At 40.1% G+C, this 20,741-nt stretch overlaps 1 protein-coding gene across 3 annotated transcripts in view; it reads right to left on the bottom strand.

The window, feature by feature from the left end:
* Positions 1 to 20,741, bottom strand: part of PIGQ (phosphatidylinositol glycan anchor biosynthesis class Q) — a 33,037-nt gene that overhangs the window by 9,711 nt on the left and 2,585 nt on the right. For 2 of the 3 annotated variants that reach the window (XM_060786218.2, XM_060786217.2), the window contains exons 2-6: positions 16,117 to 16,817; positions 12,159 to 12,290; positions 10,925 to 11,045; positions 6,992 to 7,118; positions 3,886 to 4,039 (exon numbers count right to left, since the gene is read on the bottom strand). In XM_060786218.2, coding sequence (XP_060642201.1) covers positions 3,886 to 4,039; positions 6,992 to 7,118; positions 10,925 to 11,045; positions 12,159 to 12,290; positions 16,117 to 16,790 — 1,208 coding nt within the window. In that variant the 5' untranslated portion in view covers positions 16,791 to 16,817. Of the gene's footprint in view, positions 1 to 3,885; positions 4,040 to 6,991; positions 7,119 to 10,924; positions 11,046 to 12,158; positions 12,291 to 16,116; positions 16,818 to 17,425; positions 17,552 to 20,741 lie in introns of those variants that run through there. The other variant, XM_060786219.2, reaches the window with a different exon arrangement.

Below are 20,741 nucleotides of genomic sequence, written 5' to 3'. Positions count from 1 at the left end.
ACACTATACAGGAGGTGGGGGGAGGGGGAAGGGGAAGATAGTTTTTACTTCCAGGACTACCCAGGTTGTTTCTATCCATTGCATCAGTTACACATGTTTGTCCTTGTTTATACCTGTTCAAATTTTAACATTAATACAAAGTGTTACATTTTTCTTTCCATAGTCTTATTTGAAAAAACCATTTATATTCCCACAAACATATTAATCTCTTCGCTTATTACTATTTTTATCTATTTTTTTGTCATTATTCTCCTTGGGTTTTAATTACACATCCATGATATATATCTCTTTGTTCTGTTCTCTAACAAAATCTAAGACTGCTTTCCAGTCCGTTTTCTTGGGCTTTGCATTATTGAGTGAGATTTTTTTGAGTTAGTATTCCATACTGACTATATCCATTATCTTCACTATCCACTGTTCTACTGTGGGAATTTCCTTTGTTTTCCACACTTTTGCTAGTGTCATTCTTGCAGCTGCAATTAAGTAGAAAAGTGCTTTATCTTTATTTTTTTTTCTATTTTAGTGTCTAATATTCCCAACAGTAGTGTCTCCGGTCTTGGATTTAGTTTTATATTTAAGATCTTTTCTATGTTTTTATGAATTTGTCGCCAGTCGTTTTTGATTTTTCTACAGCCCCACCACATATGGACGAAATTGCCTTTTTCTTTTTCGCATTTCCAACATAGGTCTTTCGTTTTACCCTTATTTATTTTTGCCAAAATTTCTGGTGTTAGGTACCATCTAAAGAAGATCTTGTACCAGCTCTCCTTAAGATCTGTAGCATACGTATAATTGATCTTTTTTTGCCATATCTCCTCCCAATTCACTAATAGAATAGATCGTCCAATATCTCTCAACCAATTTGTCATGTTGTCTTTTATTAGTTCAGTCTCTGTAATCCATGTTAATAGCTGGTTATATATTTGGATTAGTTTTGTATCTGTGTTTATTATTTTATCCCAAAAAGTCTCTTTCTTTTCGAAGCCTATTGCATTGTTAATTTTGAAATTTTCATTTATTTGGTGGTACTGGAACCATGATATTGTGGGGTCTATTAATGTAAGTTCTTCTTGTGATTTGAGGTTCGCTTCTTGATTTTCCATTTTGACTAGTTGTTTATAAGTCAACCATTTCTCTCTCGGTAATTTCCTTTTGTGGTAAGCCTCATTGGGTGAGAACCACATAGGTGTTCTTTTGATGGAGTCTTTCTTTGTATTTGTTCCATATCTGCATGAGTGCGGCTCATATTGGGTGGTTTTTGAAATTTCTTTCTTTCTTGTCCTTCCCCCTCCAGAGATATGCGTGCCAGGCTTGAATAATGTCAAAGCCTTCCAAGGCAAGGATTTTCTTCTTTTTTAATGTTACCCAATCTCTTATCCAGGTCAAGGCTGCCGCTTCATAGTACAATTGTAATTCTGGTAGAGCTAGGCCTCCTCTTTTCTTATCATCAAACAATTTTTTTGCACTTATCCTATGCTTTTTCCCCTTCCATATGAATCTAAGTATCTCTTTTTGCCATTTCTGAATCATATTGCTTGTTCTTAGTATTGGGAGCGCTTGGAAAATAAATAGGAGATCTGGTAGTATATTCATTTTAGTGATTGCCACTCTTCCCAGGAGAGAGAGGTTTAGATGTTCCCATCTTTTCAATTTGTTTTTAATTTCTGTCCACTTTTTAACATAATTGTTCTTTATCAAGTGTGAGTTACTGGGTGCAATTATTATTCCTAAATACTTTACTTTTGGGACTACCTTAATATCTGTTCTTTCTTGAATCTTCTCTCTTTTTTCTATTCCCATGTTTTTAGTAATAATCTGTGTCTTATCCTTGTTGATCTTCAATCTTTCCACCTCCCCGTAAGTTTCAGTTTCATGTATCCAGTTATTTATGGTGTTTCTAGGGTCTTCTATAAAGCATACTATATCATCTGCAAACACGTGTATTTTAAAAGTGTGGTTCTTAGTTCTTAAACCTCTCAGTTCAGTATTTTTCCTGATGTTGGATAGAAGGGTCTCAAGTGCCAGGATAAATAATAACGGGGAAAGAGGGCAGCCTTGTCTAGTGACTTTTGTTATCGGGATTTCTGTTGATTGCTGGCCATTTATTGAAAGCTTTGCTTTTTGCTCTGTGTATATTGATTCTATAGCATTCAGAAAGTCATATCCTATGTCCATTTCTTTTAAGACGGCGTTGACATAATTCCAATTAACGTTGTCAAACGCTTTCTCAGCATCCAAAAACATTAGGGCTATCTCTTTCTGGTTATTTATTTTTTTCATAATAGTCAATAACATTTAAGACTGTTCTTATATTGTCTTTTAGTTGGCGTTTTGGGAGAAAGCCTGCTTGATCTTCTTCTATCCTGGTTCTTAGTAGGTCTTTTAACCTGGCGGCTAGTATACCTGTGAATATCTTGTAATCCACGTTTAATAATGATATAGGTCTATAATTTTTGACCATTGTGTTATCTGAATTCTCTTTATGTATTAACGTGATTATTGCAGCCTTCCAGGATTCTGGTATTATTTTTTCCCCCATTATTTTATTCATAACCTTTTGTAATTGCAGTATGAGGATGTCTTGGAACGTTTTATAGTATTTTGATGTAAACCTAGTATTCTTTACTATTAACTATCCTGGCAAGGGCTTTTGGGAGCTGTAATCCAACATACCTCCCAAAAAATGAACTGATGCTTGGAGTCTGCTACATGGGTTAACTGATTTGGTGAAAACTTTCCGGATTGTATCTGCTTGCCAAAGTTATAATTTAAAATAAATAAATAAATAAATGTAGTACTCCCACCATATACATTACAAACATATACACATACACATACGTAGACAACCCGCCACTCACAGTAAAGTTACCCCTCAACCCACTCCCAGTGCTACCCACCACCTTGGCTTCCATCACTGGTCCCCGCGGAGTTTATGCACATTTTATTTAACCCTCTGTACTTCTAGCGCAATAAATTCCTTTTGTTTTTATTTCTTAAAATCTCCCGTCAAGTATGCTAAGGCCAGCTTCCAGTTTCTTTCAAATGTTTCATCATATTCATATTTCAAATTGCTAGAAAATTTAGCCATCTGTCAAAGTCCCACCGTTTATCCTTCCAATTTTTAATGTTTAATATTTTCTCCCCTTTCCAATCTTTGGCAATTGTAATGTGTGCAGCCGAAAAGCTGTACTGGCAAATTCCTCTTTCCGGTTGTTCTAATCTATCTCTGAATATCCCTAATAGGCACATCCTGGACTTCCGGGTTGAGAACTGCCGAAGTTATTATTGAAGGCAGTGATCACTCAAGTCTGACTAAGGCTGTTGAGACTAAAGGTTGAGCAAACAGACAAAAATAGAGAAGCGTATTTTGTACAATCTTCTAGTAATTATAACTTTCCAGCCTCACCTCCAAGGGAGATCCCTGTAACACCTGGGTAAGAAGTTTCATTTTAAAAATATTAAAAAATTGGCGGAGTAAAGTATCCTTCCCTAGTTCTATAGAATTTGATGGTGCCAAGCATAACTATTTAAAGTTTCTGTTTGGCAATGCTGGCCAATGGATATTCCTGAATATAGAAAACGTGGCACACGTTCCAACAGTTTCCCAGGGTCTTCTGCTGAAAAATCCTGTTTTTTGTTTTCTCTTAATTTTCAAATTTTGCTGGTGATTATCAGCAATCATCCTGAGCCAAATCCTATTAATTCATTTTGCTGATGAGGAACTGAGGGTGAAAGCACATGACTCGCCTAAAAGTCACTCAATAAATGGAAGAATTGCGGTAAACCCAGCTTGGAGACATTATCTGCTAAGCCATATTGAGTAAGAAATGAATCAAAATGGTCCTCAGCGCTACGGCCAAGCAGAAGTGACTAAAGCACACCCACCTTGCTCCATAGACATAAAAGCAGTAGATGTGGAAGGTCAGGAGTGCAATGATGTCCGAGAGGATGGAAAGGGCCACAGTGAGGCCAAGGCAGGCGGACAAGCCGACGTACCACAGGATCATCTCAACAAAGGGAGACATCAGGTGGATATAGCCTGAATGATAACAATAAAAGGAAAGATGAGCTCTTAAAAAGAGCATTTCCACAGAGATTGTCAGGGGAAAATGCAAAGGAAATTAAGCTTTCACCAAAATCAAGCTTCTAGCTGACACAAATGGCTTCTCAATTTGCGTCGGGCTACGCATTTGTGTTGGGCCGGGCTTTTAAACTGCCAGCTGCAGAAAATCTTGCTGATCAAAAGCTCGACAGTTCAAGCCTGGGTTGGAGTGAGCTCCCAACTGTCAGTCCAGCTTCTGCTCACCTAGCAGTTCGAAAACAGCAATGTGAGTAGATAAACTTTGGCAGGGTGGTAATTAAAGGCGCCCATGCGGACATGCCGGCAATTCAATTGGGAGAGTATTTAAGGGCAGCAAAGCTCCTCGGCATGAAAGATGGAGTGACAGCATTCCTGTGGCCAGAGTTGAGCACAGCCTCCAAATACCAGAGATGGAAAAAGATGGGAAGCCTTTACCACTGTTTATGCACTGTCTGTCTTTGTTAACTGTATAACAGCATTGAATGTTTGCCTTATATATGTACTGTAATCTGCCCTGAGTCCCCTTGGGGAGATAGGGTGGAATATAAATAAAGCATATTATTATATTCTCCAAGGTAGTCTAAGACACATCTAACCTCTGCAGAATTAATGCAGTTTGACACCACAATAAATGCTGTGGTCTAATGCTATGGAATCACGGGATCTGCAGTTTTACAAAGTCTCTAGCTTTCCCTGCTACAACTCCCAGGATTCCACAGTATTACAAGATGGAAGTGAATAACATGGGATTATCATGGTTTGATAGTTATACAACAGATATACTCTGGTACAGCCAAGGTGCCAATGGCAAATCCTAGAAAGAGGAAGCACAGCAGCTTTGTGTTATGAAAGAAACTAGAAAAGCATTTGAACACAACATGTCTGAAATTTAGTGATATCTCCAGGGCCCAAGGGAAAGTTTTTTGAGAGATGAACCCAACCCAGAAACTATTAATTGTACAGCTTTGGTTGAAATCACATGTTTCGTCATCAGCCCTGGCCTTTTTTCTGCTGAGGCAGCATCACTAGCAAAATATTAAAAACAGCAATAGCTAATTATATGCTTTCTTATATAGGGAGAATTTCCCCCCACAGTGATATATGTTTCCTTGTGGTTTTTTAATACTTGGTTTTATAGGACTGTTTGGTTATTGGTTGTCTGTTTTTGCCATGGAGACTTTCCATTTTATGGTGCCGCCCACAGGAAGCCTAATGGATAGTGCTCACCCCATACTGAGGTCACGACAGTTGCTTTTCCTGGCAGAACTACTCCCAGATGGAAGGGGGCCCTAAGAAAATGCCCCCCTCAAGCAACAGTGTTCCAAACCAGTGCAAGGCAGGGAAAATCTGGGTTTGCCCACAAGTTTCCCAATTGGCTCTGCTTGCCAAAATGCAGACCCATGCACACAATTGTATCATTATTAAAAGCTTTGTTATCTATTTCCTCCTCAGTGGTGCTGGTAAGAACATGGTGTTTTACTCAGTAAGAACTGGTTTCAACTGGGTTGGCAAAACCCGCTAAAATGCTGGACTCTGCAAGAGTCTGATTAGTGGATTAGGATCATCTACGTAAATGGGTACAACAGCTGTGTCTGTGGTTGACCTTCCATGTAACTGATCTAAAACCCATACTTTGGGTGTATCTGATTAGAGGCTTTTGCTTTGGAGCATTCAGGGGTCTTACTTGATTTGGTTTGCTTACTCTTTCCATGATGTTTTTTCCCCTTATTGCTGTGCTCTATACTTTTCAAAATATTTTTTCTTGTATTTCATTTTGGTTTGCATATATGCAAACATACTCACACACAGATACACATACATATGTTATTGCTGGTGAAATCTGTTTTGTTCTTTGGCCTTGATCTTCTGGGATCAGAGGTTGTGGGATCATGTCCTCAGCTGCTCCTAAAACTCAAAGAAATCCTCAGTGTCTTCCTAAAACTCAGGCTGAGTTGGAGAGAAGCAAGTGGTGGCAATATCTTGCAAGACTAACTAATGTTGTTTCTTTTGGATAGTCTTGCTGGTAGTTTGGGCAGGTACTTGGCTGGCCCTAGGCTAAGGCAAGGAGACTAGTGGTCCAATCAGAGGGTGTAGACACTCACACTTATGTCCTGTTGGCACTTCTCTTATTGAGCAGCTGTCTGAGTGTCAGCTGCATTAAGATAACTTCTGACCACAAGGTCATGAGTTCGAAGCCAGCCTGGGTCGGAGTGAGCTTCCGACCAATTGTGTAGTTTGTTGTCAACCTTTGCAACCTGAAAGACAGTTGCATCTGTCAAGTAGGAAAATTAGGTACCACCTATGTGTAGGGAGGCTAATTTAACTAAATTTACGAGGCCATAAAAAAGACTCCAGCAAAGCACTCCAACAAAAAGCATGCAGGGAATGCAGAAGTACTTCATCAGTGTCGCAGATGGACAATTTATTTATTTATTTACTTCATTTATATACCGCTTTTCTCAGTCCTCAGGCGACAATGAAAGTGATAGCACCCCTGGCGGCCAGAAAAAGTTAAATAGCCTCTGACTGTTTGTCTCTATCTGTTGTTTGTCTTGGCATTTAATGTTTGCCATATATGCGTACATTGTAATCCGCCCTGAGTCCCCTGTGGGGTGAGAAGAGCGGAATATAAATACTGTAAATAAATAAATAAATAAATTTTCTTCAGTCCCCTCCAAACATGTTGGATCATCAACTCCCATCTTTCACAGCAATGGCAGAGAGAATACCTAACTCTAGGCCTTTTCCAACCTGGTTCCCTTCAGATGTGTTGATCTATAGTTCCCAACAAGCATGCCCAATTAATGAAGAAAGTTGTAACCCTGACAATTGGGGCCTGCCAGGTTGGCTTCCTCTCTCCTAGAAACAAAGGATTTTTAAAAAAATCACAGTTAAAACAGCCACACTTACTAATCCAGAGGTGAATGTGATAGAGGAAGAATCGGCCCAGGACTTGGTCCAAAGCTCTGTTCATTTTTAAGCCAGCCGGTGCGCCCATTAGCCATTGGAGGAGGCTTTGCAACTGCTGGGCAACATGCTGCCCGAAAGGAGGAAAGGAAGAGGATGGTCAATTGAAAAGTGTTCCCTTGTGTATGCCAAACACCACTCACAAAATGCAGGGAACAGCTGTGAAAGGAAAAAAAAGTTTCATAGTTGCACTGGAAATAGTGAACATGTTTGAATTTTTGCAAGCTTTACCCTTCCACGAATGTGCATGGGCAAGAGAGAGAGAAAGAAAGAAAGGATATATACATATAATGTGTGGAGGACATTGTCTACTGCTATACAATAAAAACAACGTTCAAATAAACTGGATTTCAAGTTGGTGATAAACCAGCAACTATTCAGTAGCATTTGGCCTTGGGAAGAGGGCAATGATTCCCCTTGACATTAAGTTTAGTCATGTCTGACTCTGGGGGGTAGTGCTCATCTCTATTTCTAAGCCGAACAGCTGGCGTTGTCCGTAGACATCTCCAAGGTCCTGTGGCAAGCATGACTGCATGGAGCGCTGTTACCTTCCCGCCAAAGCAGTACCTATTGATCTACTCACCTGTGCAAGTTTTCGAACTGCTAGGTTGGCAGGAGTTGGGGCTAACAGCGGGAGCTCACCCTGCTCCCTGGATCTGAAACACCAACCTTTCGACCAGCAAGTTCAGCAGCTCAGCAGTTTAACCCACTGTGCCACCAGAGGGCAATGATAGCTGCTGTTAAAACCTTCTTGATATAATTTTGTGAATTTAGTTAAATTTTTAATATGTATTAATTTTAATTCAAAGGATTTTAAGCTTAATGTTGTATGTGTTTAAGGCACTGAATAATTGCCATGTGCAAGCCGCCTCGAGTCCCTCTTGGGGTAGAGAAAGACGGGGTATAAATAGGACAAATAAATAAATAAATAAACTCGGGATGAGAAACCTCAGTGGTCCATGAGCCAATTTTTGCTTCCCAGGTCCTGCTGCAGACAACAGTCCCGTTCAACGTTTCTCTTTTTGTTTTTTAAACAGAACTATCTATTTTTAGCAAAGCAATGCCTTCCTCTCTGGAGGGGAACTACTCCCCCTGTAAGGGTCTAGGAGTGAGATTCCCCTCCTGTTCTTTATAGAGTGGGTTTCTCAGGGCCACCAAACAGGGAGCCATGGGTTGCTCATTCTTGCTGTGTACATCTAAAAAATCCACTCATGAGCTAGAAGTGGGTATGCAGAGAACTATAGATTGAGATATGCATCTCTACACAGAAGAGAAACAACCAAATGGGCAAATGAGGAGGGGATAAATCTATGTTATGATCCTTACTCTAACCTTAGTTGGAAATGAGTGTTCAGGTTGACAAATGCTTTAGCTGCTGTGGAAGCAGAAGGGGGCAGGCAGTAGAAAGCCAACAATAGAATAGGATTGGATACATGCAGCATCACTGAGAAAATCTCAAGGAAGAAAAGGTGGATAAAGACCAAGAAACCTGAGCAGGCTGAACTTCATGTTCTGATTCAAAAATGAACGGATGAAATATCTGGCTGGAAATCCGTAATGCCTCAGATTTATGAACAGAGCTTTCTATGTGTTTCTCTGCCATATTGCTTTTAGCCTGCAAGACTGAGCCATGGAGTACTTCCCCCTGAACATCTTCTTGCATTTTGCTGCCAGCTGGGGCCTGGCTGTGATCCAGGGCCTTTCTGTACCACTGCGGACTTCCTCCCTTGCTATACAGAGGGAAGTGCAAGATTCTTCAGAAACAGACCTCATTTAATATTTACAATGCACAAACCATTCAACAGCAATCGATTCTTTCACCGGACTAAAAAAGAGAGAGCCTTTCTTAGAGGAAAGTTCATTTTCTGCCGTTTTCTGTTTAAAACTCTTGGCAGCTACAACTTTGCTTACTAGTCTGCTGGAATGAAAGAATATACAGATATTATTATTATTATTATTATTATTATTATTATTATTTTATTTGTACCCTGCTAGCATCTCCCAAGGGATTCGATGCGGCTTATAGCAGGCCGGAGCCCAACACAATACAACAATACAGTACATAGCAAATAAAACAGTTAAAGCAGAAAACAATAAACAATAGCAATACAACAGGACAATTATTAAAAACTGAGCCGGCCGGAGTAGGGGTACAGGATTAAAAAGTGCTGAAGTGTCGGAGGGATATAGGATTAAAATCAAGTGCAGTGTGCGATGAGCAGTGATCTTGGCTCTACTAAAGTGCTTCTGGGGTTTGGTAGTGGGGTTCCTAATCTGAAAAGGCACGTTGGAACAGCCAGGTTTTCAGATTCTTTCTGAAAACCGCCAAAGTAGGGGCCTGTCTGAGATCTTTCGGGAGGGCGATATAGGCCAAATATGGTCTGACCCAACTTCCTTGAACTGATGCCATCCAGATGTATTGGATTTTGGCTCCTAGGGTTCAATATAGTCCAACAGTGTACATTTTGCAGAAAATCTGGCTCCTGTCTTCATGGGGTCTAGAGCACAATGGGAATTGCTTCTCTCTTGACAAGCTTTGACTGGGCAATATGGTTTATGATTCCGGGGCAGAGATAAGGCAGAGTTCCCAGCCTAGATGGAATGATAAACTAGTGTTTGAAAAAGTTACTTTTTTGGGACTTCCAGAACTCCTCAATGATGTTTCTAAGCACTCTGATAAATAAATTATGGATGGTTTTTCCAGACTTCAGGCTCAGTTCTCATGCCTGGCATATGATTCTGTAACTCTCTGCTGTTAGAAGAAAGGAATAACTTGAGAGTCAATTGCCCCTTTCTTCTAATAGAATACATAGTAAACCAGTTCTGTCATCCATTCAATTGTCCTTCCTTTGCTGTTTGGAGGGATAGATGTTTTCATTGAACCCTCCAACCTGACAAATTTATAGGGAGTTTGTTTATATAAGGACCTACTAGAAAATCTCTATTTTTGTTGTTGTTGTTGTTGTTGTTGTTATTATTATTATTATTTCATTTATATCTCACAATTTCCCAACTATTGTGACTAAATGCAGCTTTCATATTAAAAACAATAACAACTTTAGTAAAACACAGAATTTAAACAATTAAAATGCTCATTAAAATGCAGGTTATTAAAAACAACAATAACACAACAAGAAAACCCCATTGCATCCAACTCCTAAAATATTGTTGGAATAGGATAGTTTTCACTTGTTTGTCAAAGGAAAGCAAGGGGGTGGGGGGTGGGGAGAGACATTCTAGTCAGAGGGAAGAAGTTTCAAAGACAGGGAGCAGCCATCAAGAAGACCCTGAAAAATCAAAGATTTTTGAGATTGGGCAGGCTCATGTATAGAGTGAGAGAGCCCTTCCAATATACTGGACCTGAGCCATTTAAAGTATTATAGGTCATATTCAAAACTATGAAAAAACCTAGCAGCCTGTGAATAAGTTGCAATAAGGCAATTGTATGCTCCCTGTAGTCATTCCCAATGAACCATCTGGCTGCTGATGTTTTTGAACGGTCTTCAAAGGCAGCCACATGCAAAGCGCATCACTGTAAAACAAAAGGAGTATAATAGCCAAATTAGACATCTCTAGGAATGGGCACAGCCTTTAATTGTGTAAAGGCACTTCTGGTCCCTGCTGAAACCTGGGTCTCAAGATTTAGGAATGAATGAGGGAGTAGAGCCAAACTCTGAACATCTTCAGCAGGAGCATAACACCACACAGCACCACGATCTGCCTTTTAATGAAGCAGGAGCCCCTTTATCTTGGCCTCTGTACCCTCAGGTAGGCTGGCGGTGATGGAACAGAACTCCAACATATGTGCAAGACAACAGGTTGGAAGAGAATGAGTTACAATTTCAAATATAAATAAGGCTCAAGCCAAAAACTTACATCAGCCATTGGAACAAGGTCATTGGCAAGATGCCCAATACGATTTTTCTGATACAGCCATGACATCAGCAGTATCCCTAGAGCCACATCAATGAGGACAGAAAGAAAGATGTTTGCTTTTCTGAAATCAGAATAGAAATATATAAGTTACCAAAGGAAGGTTATTAAAATGGAGACAGGGTTTCTTTTTCTAAAGTAGCTTTTCCAGTAGATGTCAGTTTTAGCTAGCAAGGCCAATGGTGAGTTTACATCCAAAATATATAGAGTACATTTGGTCATGGAAGCCTATTCTAAGTGATAGGAAAGGGAAGCTAACATAGAAAGTTGACTATATAATAGATATCTCTATGTGGGATTGTATGTTGAGATCTGGAAAGTTTCCCCCTCTTTGGTTTCTTAAAAATCTGTTCCTGCATTCAGAACCCTTTTGGGGTGTTTGGTCAACCATTCCATCACCCCCTCAATGGCTTAAAAGTTTCAAAACCCTGCACTGAAAAAAAAAGATTTACCCAAACCAGAAGCAAAAAGAGAGAAATATATATAGAGGATAAACAATGGCATGGCGGGATCCTGAATCACGAGGGCACCTGAGGTCACTGCAGCAAAGGAGAGAGCAGAGGCAGGAAGAGTACAGATATGTCAAATGGCTGCCCCACGTTGGGTTGCCAGGACTGTTTCCTGGGCAACCCTCTCCTTTTTAAAAAAAAATTAAAGTTGTGTGGGTGGCAATACGGGGGGAAAAACACAATATGAGTTTTTGAGGTACAGCAGCACAGAACATAAACACCATGGAACACAGCACGTTCTCTCTCTCATAGAAAAACACACAATATGCCACTGCATTTTGGACAACATGTAAATAGTTCTTCATCCTACACTACTGTACTTCTGAAAAACACAACATAAACATGACAATACTTCTGTGCTACAGTTCATCAAAATCTACTGGTATTCTCCAAATTTTCTTTGATGGCCAATTGTATTTACTTGCTGGCCTTTTACTAGTCAGCCTATACAAGGAGAACATAGTCAAAAGTGAAACAGGTCATGGTATTTGCACAAATAACCCAATAGGAAATGCTAAATGCCATAGTCATCTGCAATTAGACACTGGCCAATATGACAAATAGCATACATATTTATTTGAATTTCAAGGTGTACCTAACACTGTTGACATAAATAAAGAACCACGCACATACAGCAACAAAAACATATTCTCACACAGATGTCCCACCTCATCAGCTGGGTCTGATTTGGAGCTTTTCTGCTACTGCTGATGACTTGGAGGTGCTGCAGCCGGTGCCCCAATTGCTCGCATGTTGAAAGTTTGCTCCAGAGAAAAGAGAGCGGCCAGATCGTCAAGGCTCTAGGTAAAGTGCAAAGATGCACACAAATGAAAGCAGACATACGATTCCTGTTTTTTCCTCAAAACTCAAGCCACTCTTGCAATCCAAAACTACAACTGCAACATTAGTCAAAGGCAAGAACTGAATGATGTGTTTCTTCTGGAGGACACACAATTTCCCCTTGGTTAATAGTATTCCTCATCCAATTTTCACCCCCACTAGAACCCAAATAGTTTTGAGGAGAAAATCTAGACATTCTAAATAGCATTTATTACAAGCAAAAGGATCCACCATGAGTAAACAATGGAGGATTCCACCGGCAGTCACACATCTTAATTGTTACTACCTCAAAACAGAAGTGTATCATTCTAAGGCAGTGGTGTCCTCCAGATGTTTTGCACTTCAGTTCCCAGAATTCCTGGCCACTGGACAGATGGCAAAAACTACTGGGAGTCCCAAACATTTGGAGAGCGACACGTTTAATACTTCTGCCTTCAGGCAACAAGAATTATTGGTGGGCAACCCTTACCACCTTTTCAGTTACATTTCACAGAAGGTTTACTGAGAATTCTCACAGAGATGTCCCACCTCATCTGTGTAGAATCCTTCAAGCCCATCATAGTTTGTTCCACCTGAGAATAACCAAGAAATGCGTAACAGCTAATAGTAGAACAGCATGAATCATTATTTTGCGTCTCCAGAAATATTTCACACTTTGCTGCAACCTATTGCCAACTTAGAGTAACATGAGCACAATGCTGATCACTTGGCCTGTCTATGAACAACATCTGAAGTGACAGAGGGGAAAAAGTGCCACTTGCGGATGTACTAAAAGGCTCAATTGGTGGGTGGGCAGAGAAAATCACCCTGGACTAACTGCACACTTAAATTGTTAGACACTTAGATCTAGAATTATTGTGTCTTTTGTTTTCTTTCCCACCTATTACAACCAGCAAGATCTTGTTTTATGATAAGAGAACCCCAAAGAACCAAGGTGCATGCCTAGATGCCATGAAGGCAGAATTTAGCTGTGTATAATTTTTTAATCCAACAGCTAGAGGTGCTACTTTTAATAGATTAGTTGCTTCAATCAATCTTTCCAAGCCCTTTTGATATAGTAGTAGCATCCCTAATTAAAAGACATTGTTTCTTTAAATAACATTTTCATTTGTAGTAGTTTTCACATAGCAAACTGTAAGAAATCAATACTTTCTTGCTGCAGGAAAAGGAATCAATGTATCAATACTTGATTAATAAATCCAAGGTTTTTGTTTGGTTGTAATCTTGAATAGTCTTAATGCCATTTCTGTGGAACAGTTTGTTTTGAAGCATGTCTTCCTGAAAACATCTCTCTATACGTTCAGAGTTGATTACTTGCTCTGGTGCAAAATTATTGCAAAACTTAACATTTTTTTAAAACCCCCCCACATATATTACATTACCAATACCAGCCACAAGATGGTGGTCCAGAGCAGTCAGTAGGCGAAAGAAGCTGACTCTTCCAATAATGTAGTATATGAAAATGTAAGAAACTTCCCTATATTCATGTCACTATTTATATCTTATGCTGCTGTATGAAAAACCTGCCACAGATATTTACCTTTCTAAAGCGCAGTCAGTTCCAATCTTTAGTCCTTTAATTTCACAAGCAGAATTTAATTTTTTTTCTTTCCACTGAAATCTTCCAGTACTCTTTTGGAATATAGAAATTGACCTTCTATGAACCAGGCTGTTTGACCTTCCATCTCTTTATTATTGTCTGCTCTGGTTGGTAAAAACTCCCCAGGAACCCAAGTAGAGAGAGAAAGGGGTTCCTTACCTCCCAACAGTTCCGTCAAAGATACACAATGAGTTTGAGACTGTTCAGCTATTTCACTCTCAACAGCCCACCAATCTAGTTCCTAGTTAATGCTCCACTGTGCTTCTACAAACTGTTTTGAATTAGGTATGTTGTAAATTGTTGCTGGAGATCCATCTGCCTGCAAAGGATGCAGTTTGACATAACACCTCCATTCCCTCACAGGCATTTAAACAACACGATGAAAGCTAAAACGGTTACACATCCAACAGAAAGTATGAATAAGCTAAGAATAATCTTCCATGACAAATGTAGCTCACTCGAAACCTGTTGATGGACTCTCTTTCCCTTAGCCTGAGGCTACACTTGCTGAGGTTTGGTCACAAATGCTTTTAGCAACCGGCATCCAATTGGAATTAATCAAGCTGCTCTTTGCCAGCTTGGAGACAAAACTTCCAATCCTCACATTCTGACAGTGCGGCATAATCTCAGCCGATGGCCTGCTCCGGCTCTAGTGCACAAGCTTTTACAAGCACAGGCTTTTAAGCTTCACATCTTTTCAAAATTACACTTGGGAGCAAGGCTTTTGTCACTTTCCCAGCACCGAGAGAACTCCACATCAGTGGCATTTCAACAGGGCTGAGTGTAAGGGTCACCACACGGCTGCACTGCTGCACAGAGCTTTGAACTGTAAATGTTCCCAACCCATCACAGAGGGAATCCAGTTGCCAAATTAAGTTTTGAATTCTGCGACTCTGGAGGAATGATACAACCCTTTCACACCAAGTATACCCACAGAATGCTAAGGATAACAATGTCAAGTATAGCCACAGAAACTGTAAACAGCCAGATTCTTAAGAAAGGCCAGTCCTAGTCCCATCAGGAATAACAGGTGAATATATGATGATAAAATCCATCCTCTTATTAAAAATGGGCCTTATTTACTGCAGGAAACATTATAATATATTGCAATTGAACAACTGTGTACTGGGGATATGTGTCTCTAGCAAATGCTGATACAAAGTACAGAGCCCCATTATTATTATTATTATTATTATTATTTACTATATTTATATACCATTCTTCTCACCCCTGGGAGGACTCAATGGCAGACTATGTGAACTAATGTTTATTTTGCTGCTGAACACATGAAACTGACTTTTCTCCACTTCTCTGTCATGGGGAAGGCTTCAATAGCATCAAAACATTGTTAGGAGGACATCCCAGTTCTCCAAGAGAATTTTAGCAGGGCAGGGAGATTATAAACTCTTACAGAAGCAGAATTAAGTATATCTTGGCTAAGAGCATCACATGGTTAGACACAAAAACTCCCAAAATATGCTTCAAGGTCTCACAGACAGTTTCTAGCATGTCATATCCAGTATCAACATTATCATTAATAGAATAATGATGATCTTTAGGGCTGGCTGTGACAATAGCTCTATTGCACAAAGTTGCACCAGGCATGTCCCTAGGCAGAGCTTTGCCCACACTTATCAGGAATGGCAATCACATCATGCAAACTGAATATGATTTTTTACATTTATCATGGAAGAGCCTACACAGTTAAAGAACGTAGTTACACAGTCAAACCATCTGTAGCTCTCAGCATCATTAGAAGTCATTACATTATTTAAGCCATCATTTTTTTTTCATTCTTAGTGTAAAGCAATGTAATGAATAATGTCCCTTTCCTGTGTTCAAGCACCATGTTCCAATAATTATTGCTTCCTTAGTTCAAGGAAACCCACATTTCCTTAGCTCTTCTTTAAAATATTTGACAGATTCCTCTCCAGTGCCAGGAACGTCATGGCATGTCCTTGATGAGGAAACACTTTCTGGAAAGTAGAAAGCTTGAAAACCACTCTGCTGAACCACATCATTCAAGAAACTAATTTTTGCACATCAAAATATCACAAATTTGTAATGATACTAACACAATTAATTGTTTTACACATGTAGAAATAGCCAGTTGTACTGATTCTGATCTGCATTTGAGTTTGCCTCTTATTCATCACATGAAGCTGACCCCGTACTACATGACATACCTGCTTTTACAAATTCCAGAGACAAGTGAAAGGAGGAATGTTATCAGCATACATGTAGGTACAGAGGCCTGTTTTAACAGTTCCACAATAATACTAGCTTCTACACCTTCTGACTGCCAGTGGGTAAGCTTGATGGGCCCCTCATCGTACTGATCTCTCATGAATAGTAACTTGCTCTTTGCCACTGTGTCAAACACAACAGCTAGTCTGGAAGAATCTACTGTCTTCTGATCATTCGAAGCGATTGGCCTCTGAGGGGGGTGAAGTTGTGAAAGCATCACTTTACGCTGGTCATAATAAATCAAGACAATTTCATCTTCTTCATTGCTGTCAGACAGTTTCTGAGTGGCCACACAGCGCCAAAACTTGCTGTCCTTCTCCTTGCTGAGCTGGACCCAAGGATCATGAGAGAAGATTGCACCAAGGTCTTCCAGGAACCTTTCCAAACTCTCTTCCTTGGCTTGCTTACTGTTCGTCCAGGAACCCAACACAGTCATCTTGACCTGTGTCATATGCTGCAATTCGGAGAGATACTGCTTCACTTGACCAGGAATGAAAGGGAAGTGGATCACAGCCAAGATGACTGCAGAATTCTGTTCCGGAATCCATCGCCCGACCAGGAGGCCACTTTCAGCTGAGGAGCAGCAGAAAGGGAAGAAGATCTTAAGCACCATGACATAGAAGTTTGAAAACTATAAAACCTAGAGATAAAACAAATACAAAAATTGCATTACGATACTTATTGGTTGAAGCACAAAGGCACAAATGAAGAAAATCCAGATGTTGAAAATTCAATCCTAGCTCCCCAATCAATTCCTCTAGAGGGGAATTGCCCCTTTCTTCTCTGTTATTCTAAAGCAGTGGTTCTCAACCTGTGGGTCCCCAGACGTTTTGATCTTCAACTCCCAGAAATCCTAACAGCTGGTGAACTGGCTGGGATTTCTGGGAGTTGCAGGCCAAAACACCTGGGGACCCACAGGTTGAAAACCACTGTTCTAAAGGGAAGGGCTAGAAGTAAACGTGTAAAAAAAATCACAGAGTAATAGATTTCAGTTGGGTCAAACTTCCTAATGGTAAAAGCTAGGTGAAAGCAAAATATATTGCCTTAGGAGGTGATAGTTGTTCTTTGCCAATGGGTTTTAAAGGTTTTTCCTGCAACATGTCTTTATGCCAGGAAACTATTCACCTTTTAAGTTTCTATATTAAGTAAAAAAGCAAGAGCAAAGACAGAAAAAGGTGGCAGAGCAAATACATTAGCTAAACACATATGCACACACACGCACATGCACACACACATATATGATTTTACCCTGAAATCCAAGGTGACACCAAAACTTCAGTTTTCATAAAGAGAAATAGAATGTTGACCCAGGAAGTAAGTGACGCTGTCTTTTTAAATAACTCAGAAGTATCAAACAGAAACATCATTTCTGTAAGGAGGGGGCAGGCCTGGAGTTAACAACACCCAGCAATCACTGTCCTTGTTCTGTCCTTCAGCGCTGCACCAGGGAAGCCACGTGAAAAACACCAAGTTCCCCTCAGGCCGTATCCTCTGTGACAGGCCCAGCGATTGGAAAAAAACCAACTTGTACTCTCTCTTTATGGCATACATAGAAAAAGGGGATATACAGTCTCTGCCGAAACCTATTTCCCTTAGAGAAAGCACACCACGAAAGTATACATGATTCTGGCATTTAGCTCAAGAAAAGATGCAATTCATTTGCATTTAGGATGCCTTGGCACCCAGGCTGATTTAGTCAGGGACTGTCAACTGCTGCTGGAGGAAGCGATGCCTGTTCATGGATGAATTCCCAGTCCCTTGAGGCAGAAAAGTGGTGTCTGTTTGGTACATGTCCTCTTACTTGTAATGAGAGAAAGACCAGAGTTACTGGTACCAAAGGCTAATTCATCTCACTAGCTCTTTCACATTGTAAGTCCTGAAAAAACCATTCTTATTCAAAATGACACATGGACAGGTGGGAAGAACTTGGGAGCGGGACTAGGGAGCAGAGTGGAGCTGGCTCCTGGCTCCAGAGGGATGAGACCAACAAGCCTCGCAGCGTGATCTTTCCCCTGCAGCAGTGTTGAAGAGCATCATTCACTGCAAATCTGAAAGATGCCCAAGTCCTCACTCCTTGGCTGAAAGGACAAGCTTGAGATTCCAAAGGCTCCCTCCCCTCCTCCTGAAATTATATGAAAGTGTGTGTACTAATTAGGGGTGTGAAAATCTGTTCAGTTTTTGTTCTGTTTTCATTTTGAATTTCAGGTCCCCCTTGTTCTGTTTTTGAAAAGTTTCCAGGAGATTAGGAGGGGCACCACTCGGATTCGTAATTCAGAATTCAGAGTTTGGGAAGAATCTTCCTGAAAACAGAACAGGGGAGGGGGGCACCTGAAAACAGAACAAAAACAGAATTATGTGCCATTTTGCACATGCTTAGTGTGTACGTTCCAGAATTTAACACAAATGCCTGGGCAAAAAGGGCATGAACCAGAGAATGGGGTTGGGGAAAGGAACTGAATGTTTTAATCCTCTCCCAGCAGTTCTCTGCCACCACTGTTTTTCCTTCTGCCTTTTTTCATTTCAGACAGGCTAGTTTCTCCTTGATGGGGAAGGAGGAATTAAAACACAATGCATCTGTTGAGGGTGGAAAATAAAGGCTGCTTTCGCCCTGCAATTCAGTCCTACAAATACCCCTGTTTTGGTTTATGGAGAAAATAATTGATTGGAGATTTTGCACGTGATTTGCCAGTTGTACTTGTGCAAAAGCTGATAATTAAATCACTAGCCATTGAGCTTGATATATGAAGTGCCAAGCCCAGAGTGAAATGATGGAGGACTAAGAAAAAACATACAGGAACAGGACAAAAAGTTTAGAAGATGTCCCTGTAACGAATCTAGCTTCTATGTTTGGAACTAGCTGGAGTCTCCAGACTTAGTACAGAGTTTGCCCAATGGACAACACATTGCAATGGTTGAGCCTTGAGGTTTACAGAGCATATACTAACATTTTTAGGTATTCTCATTCTAAGAAGGAATGCAGTTGGCCTTCATTGGCCTTCATTAAACTGCAGAATTTTAATCAGGTCAGCGTGGACTCATATAATACAAACTGAACTGGATTATATGAGTCTACACTGCCATATAATCGAGTTCAGCCTGCACGATAATTGCAGTGTAAGTGGTGCCTTAGTCTGATACCAAATATAAAAATTGCAGACTGGATATATATTACATATCCTAATCTGCTTTTGTATTTTTTTCACATTATCTCACCCTTATTTCCAAAAGAAAAACTCAAGACAATTTTTTTTTAAAAAGCAAAGCATAATACACAAACTACCATCATTTGAGTAGATTTTTAAAGCTGAAATAAACACTCGCATATTACTTGCAATATCCAAAGTAAGTGCCCACAATGTCAAGTGTTGAAAAACTCTATTCTAACTTAAATAAAGGTTGGTGGGACAAGAACTGTTCATTGGTCACGCCTAGCTCACAGTTGATGTGGTTCTATTCGCTGTCACAACAACAAATACATGGCATTTTAGCTTTAAGACCAGATCTGGCTCCCACTGAAGGCTCCCAGAATCGTGCTCCTGAAAGAGAGTTGGAGAACACATGGTCCTCCTGATGTTGTGGTTAATCAGCTATTGCCAGCACAGGAAATGGTGAAGAATAGCGGCATCTGATGTACAACAATATTCCCCATCCCTGCTCTAGTAGGAAGCACCAGCACCAGAGTGTTGCCAGGTCCAAGTTCTAGCAGCAGTATCCAAACTACGAAAGCTGACTACTTTCCAGAAAATATTTCAAATAGTAGACAAATCTCTCAAGAATATAGTCAACTGGCTATTTTAAGATTTTTGCTTTGGTTGAGTCTTCACACCCAACAGCAAAATTTCTACCTGCTCTCACATCTGTTCGGGTCGGTTTAGAAATGCTGATCATAGACGGCATATTATATGTAATAGTGTTCTCTTGTAAACAGCATGGAAGTGGTTTGAGAGTCAGACTAGGTATAAATCCTTGTTTGGCCATGAAAATCCCCAATGACCTTAGGCTCTCACACTCCCTCAGTCTGAGAAAAAGACAATGTCAACACTCCTCTGAATAAACCCCAGGTTTGCCTTAGGGTCACTGTAAATCAGAAATGACTTGAAGGCAGATGGTGAAAAAAAACAACAGGCCAGGCAATTGAGGAGACATCAGTAAATCTCTTTTAACATTACCATGAAGAAACAAGAAAAGAAGTGGAAACCTAGTCACATTTACTCATTACATGTCATTGCCTCTGGTTTTTTCCTGTCAAAAGTAGGACAAGCCACGCCACAAAGCTTTCTAAAGGAGGATTTTTCATTGTGCCCTTCTCACACAATTACGAAATGTTCTCCCCAGGGCCACCTATCTGGCCCCAAAATGACCATCCTTTTCAACACTGGATTAAACTATTTTTCAATTTGCACTGATGGGATGCGACTGGACAATTTTTAGCCAATTAACTATGCCTAAAATTTGTTCCTGAGGGAAGGGATACTGACCAGATACAGAGGAAAGGCTTTTCTAGCTTGCTTTATAGCAGAAAAGTTTTTAAAAACCCTCTGAACATCTAGTTATAGGAAACACA

Source organism: Anolis sagrei, chromosome X (genome assembly GCF_037176765.1).
Source record: "Anolis sagrei isolate rAnoSag1 chromosome X, rAnoSag1.mat, whole genome shotgun sequence".
NCBI lineage: Eukaryota > Metazoa > Chordata > Lepidosauria > Squamata > Dactyloidae > Anolis > Anolis sagrei.
Note: the sequence above shows the minus strand (reverse complement) of the source record. Positions and strands in the feature narration are given on the sequence as shown.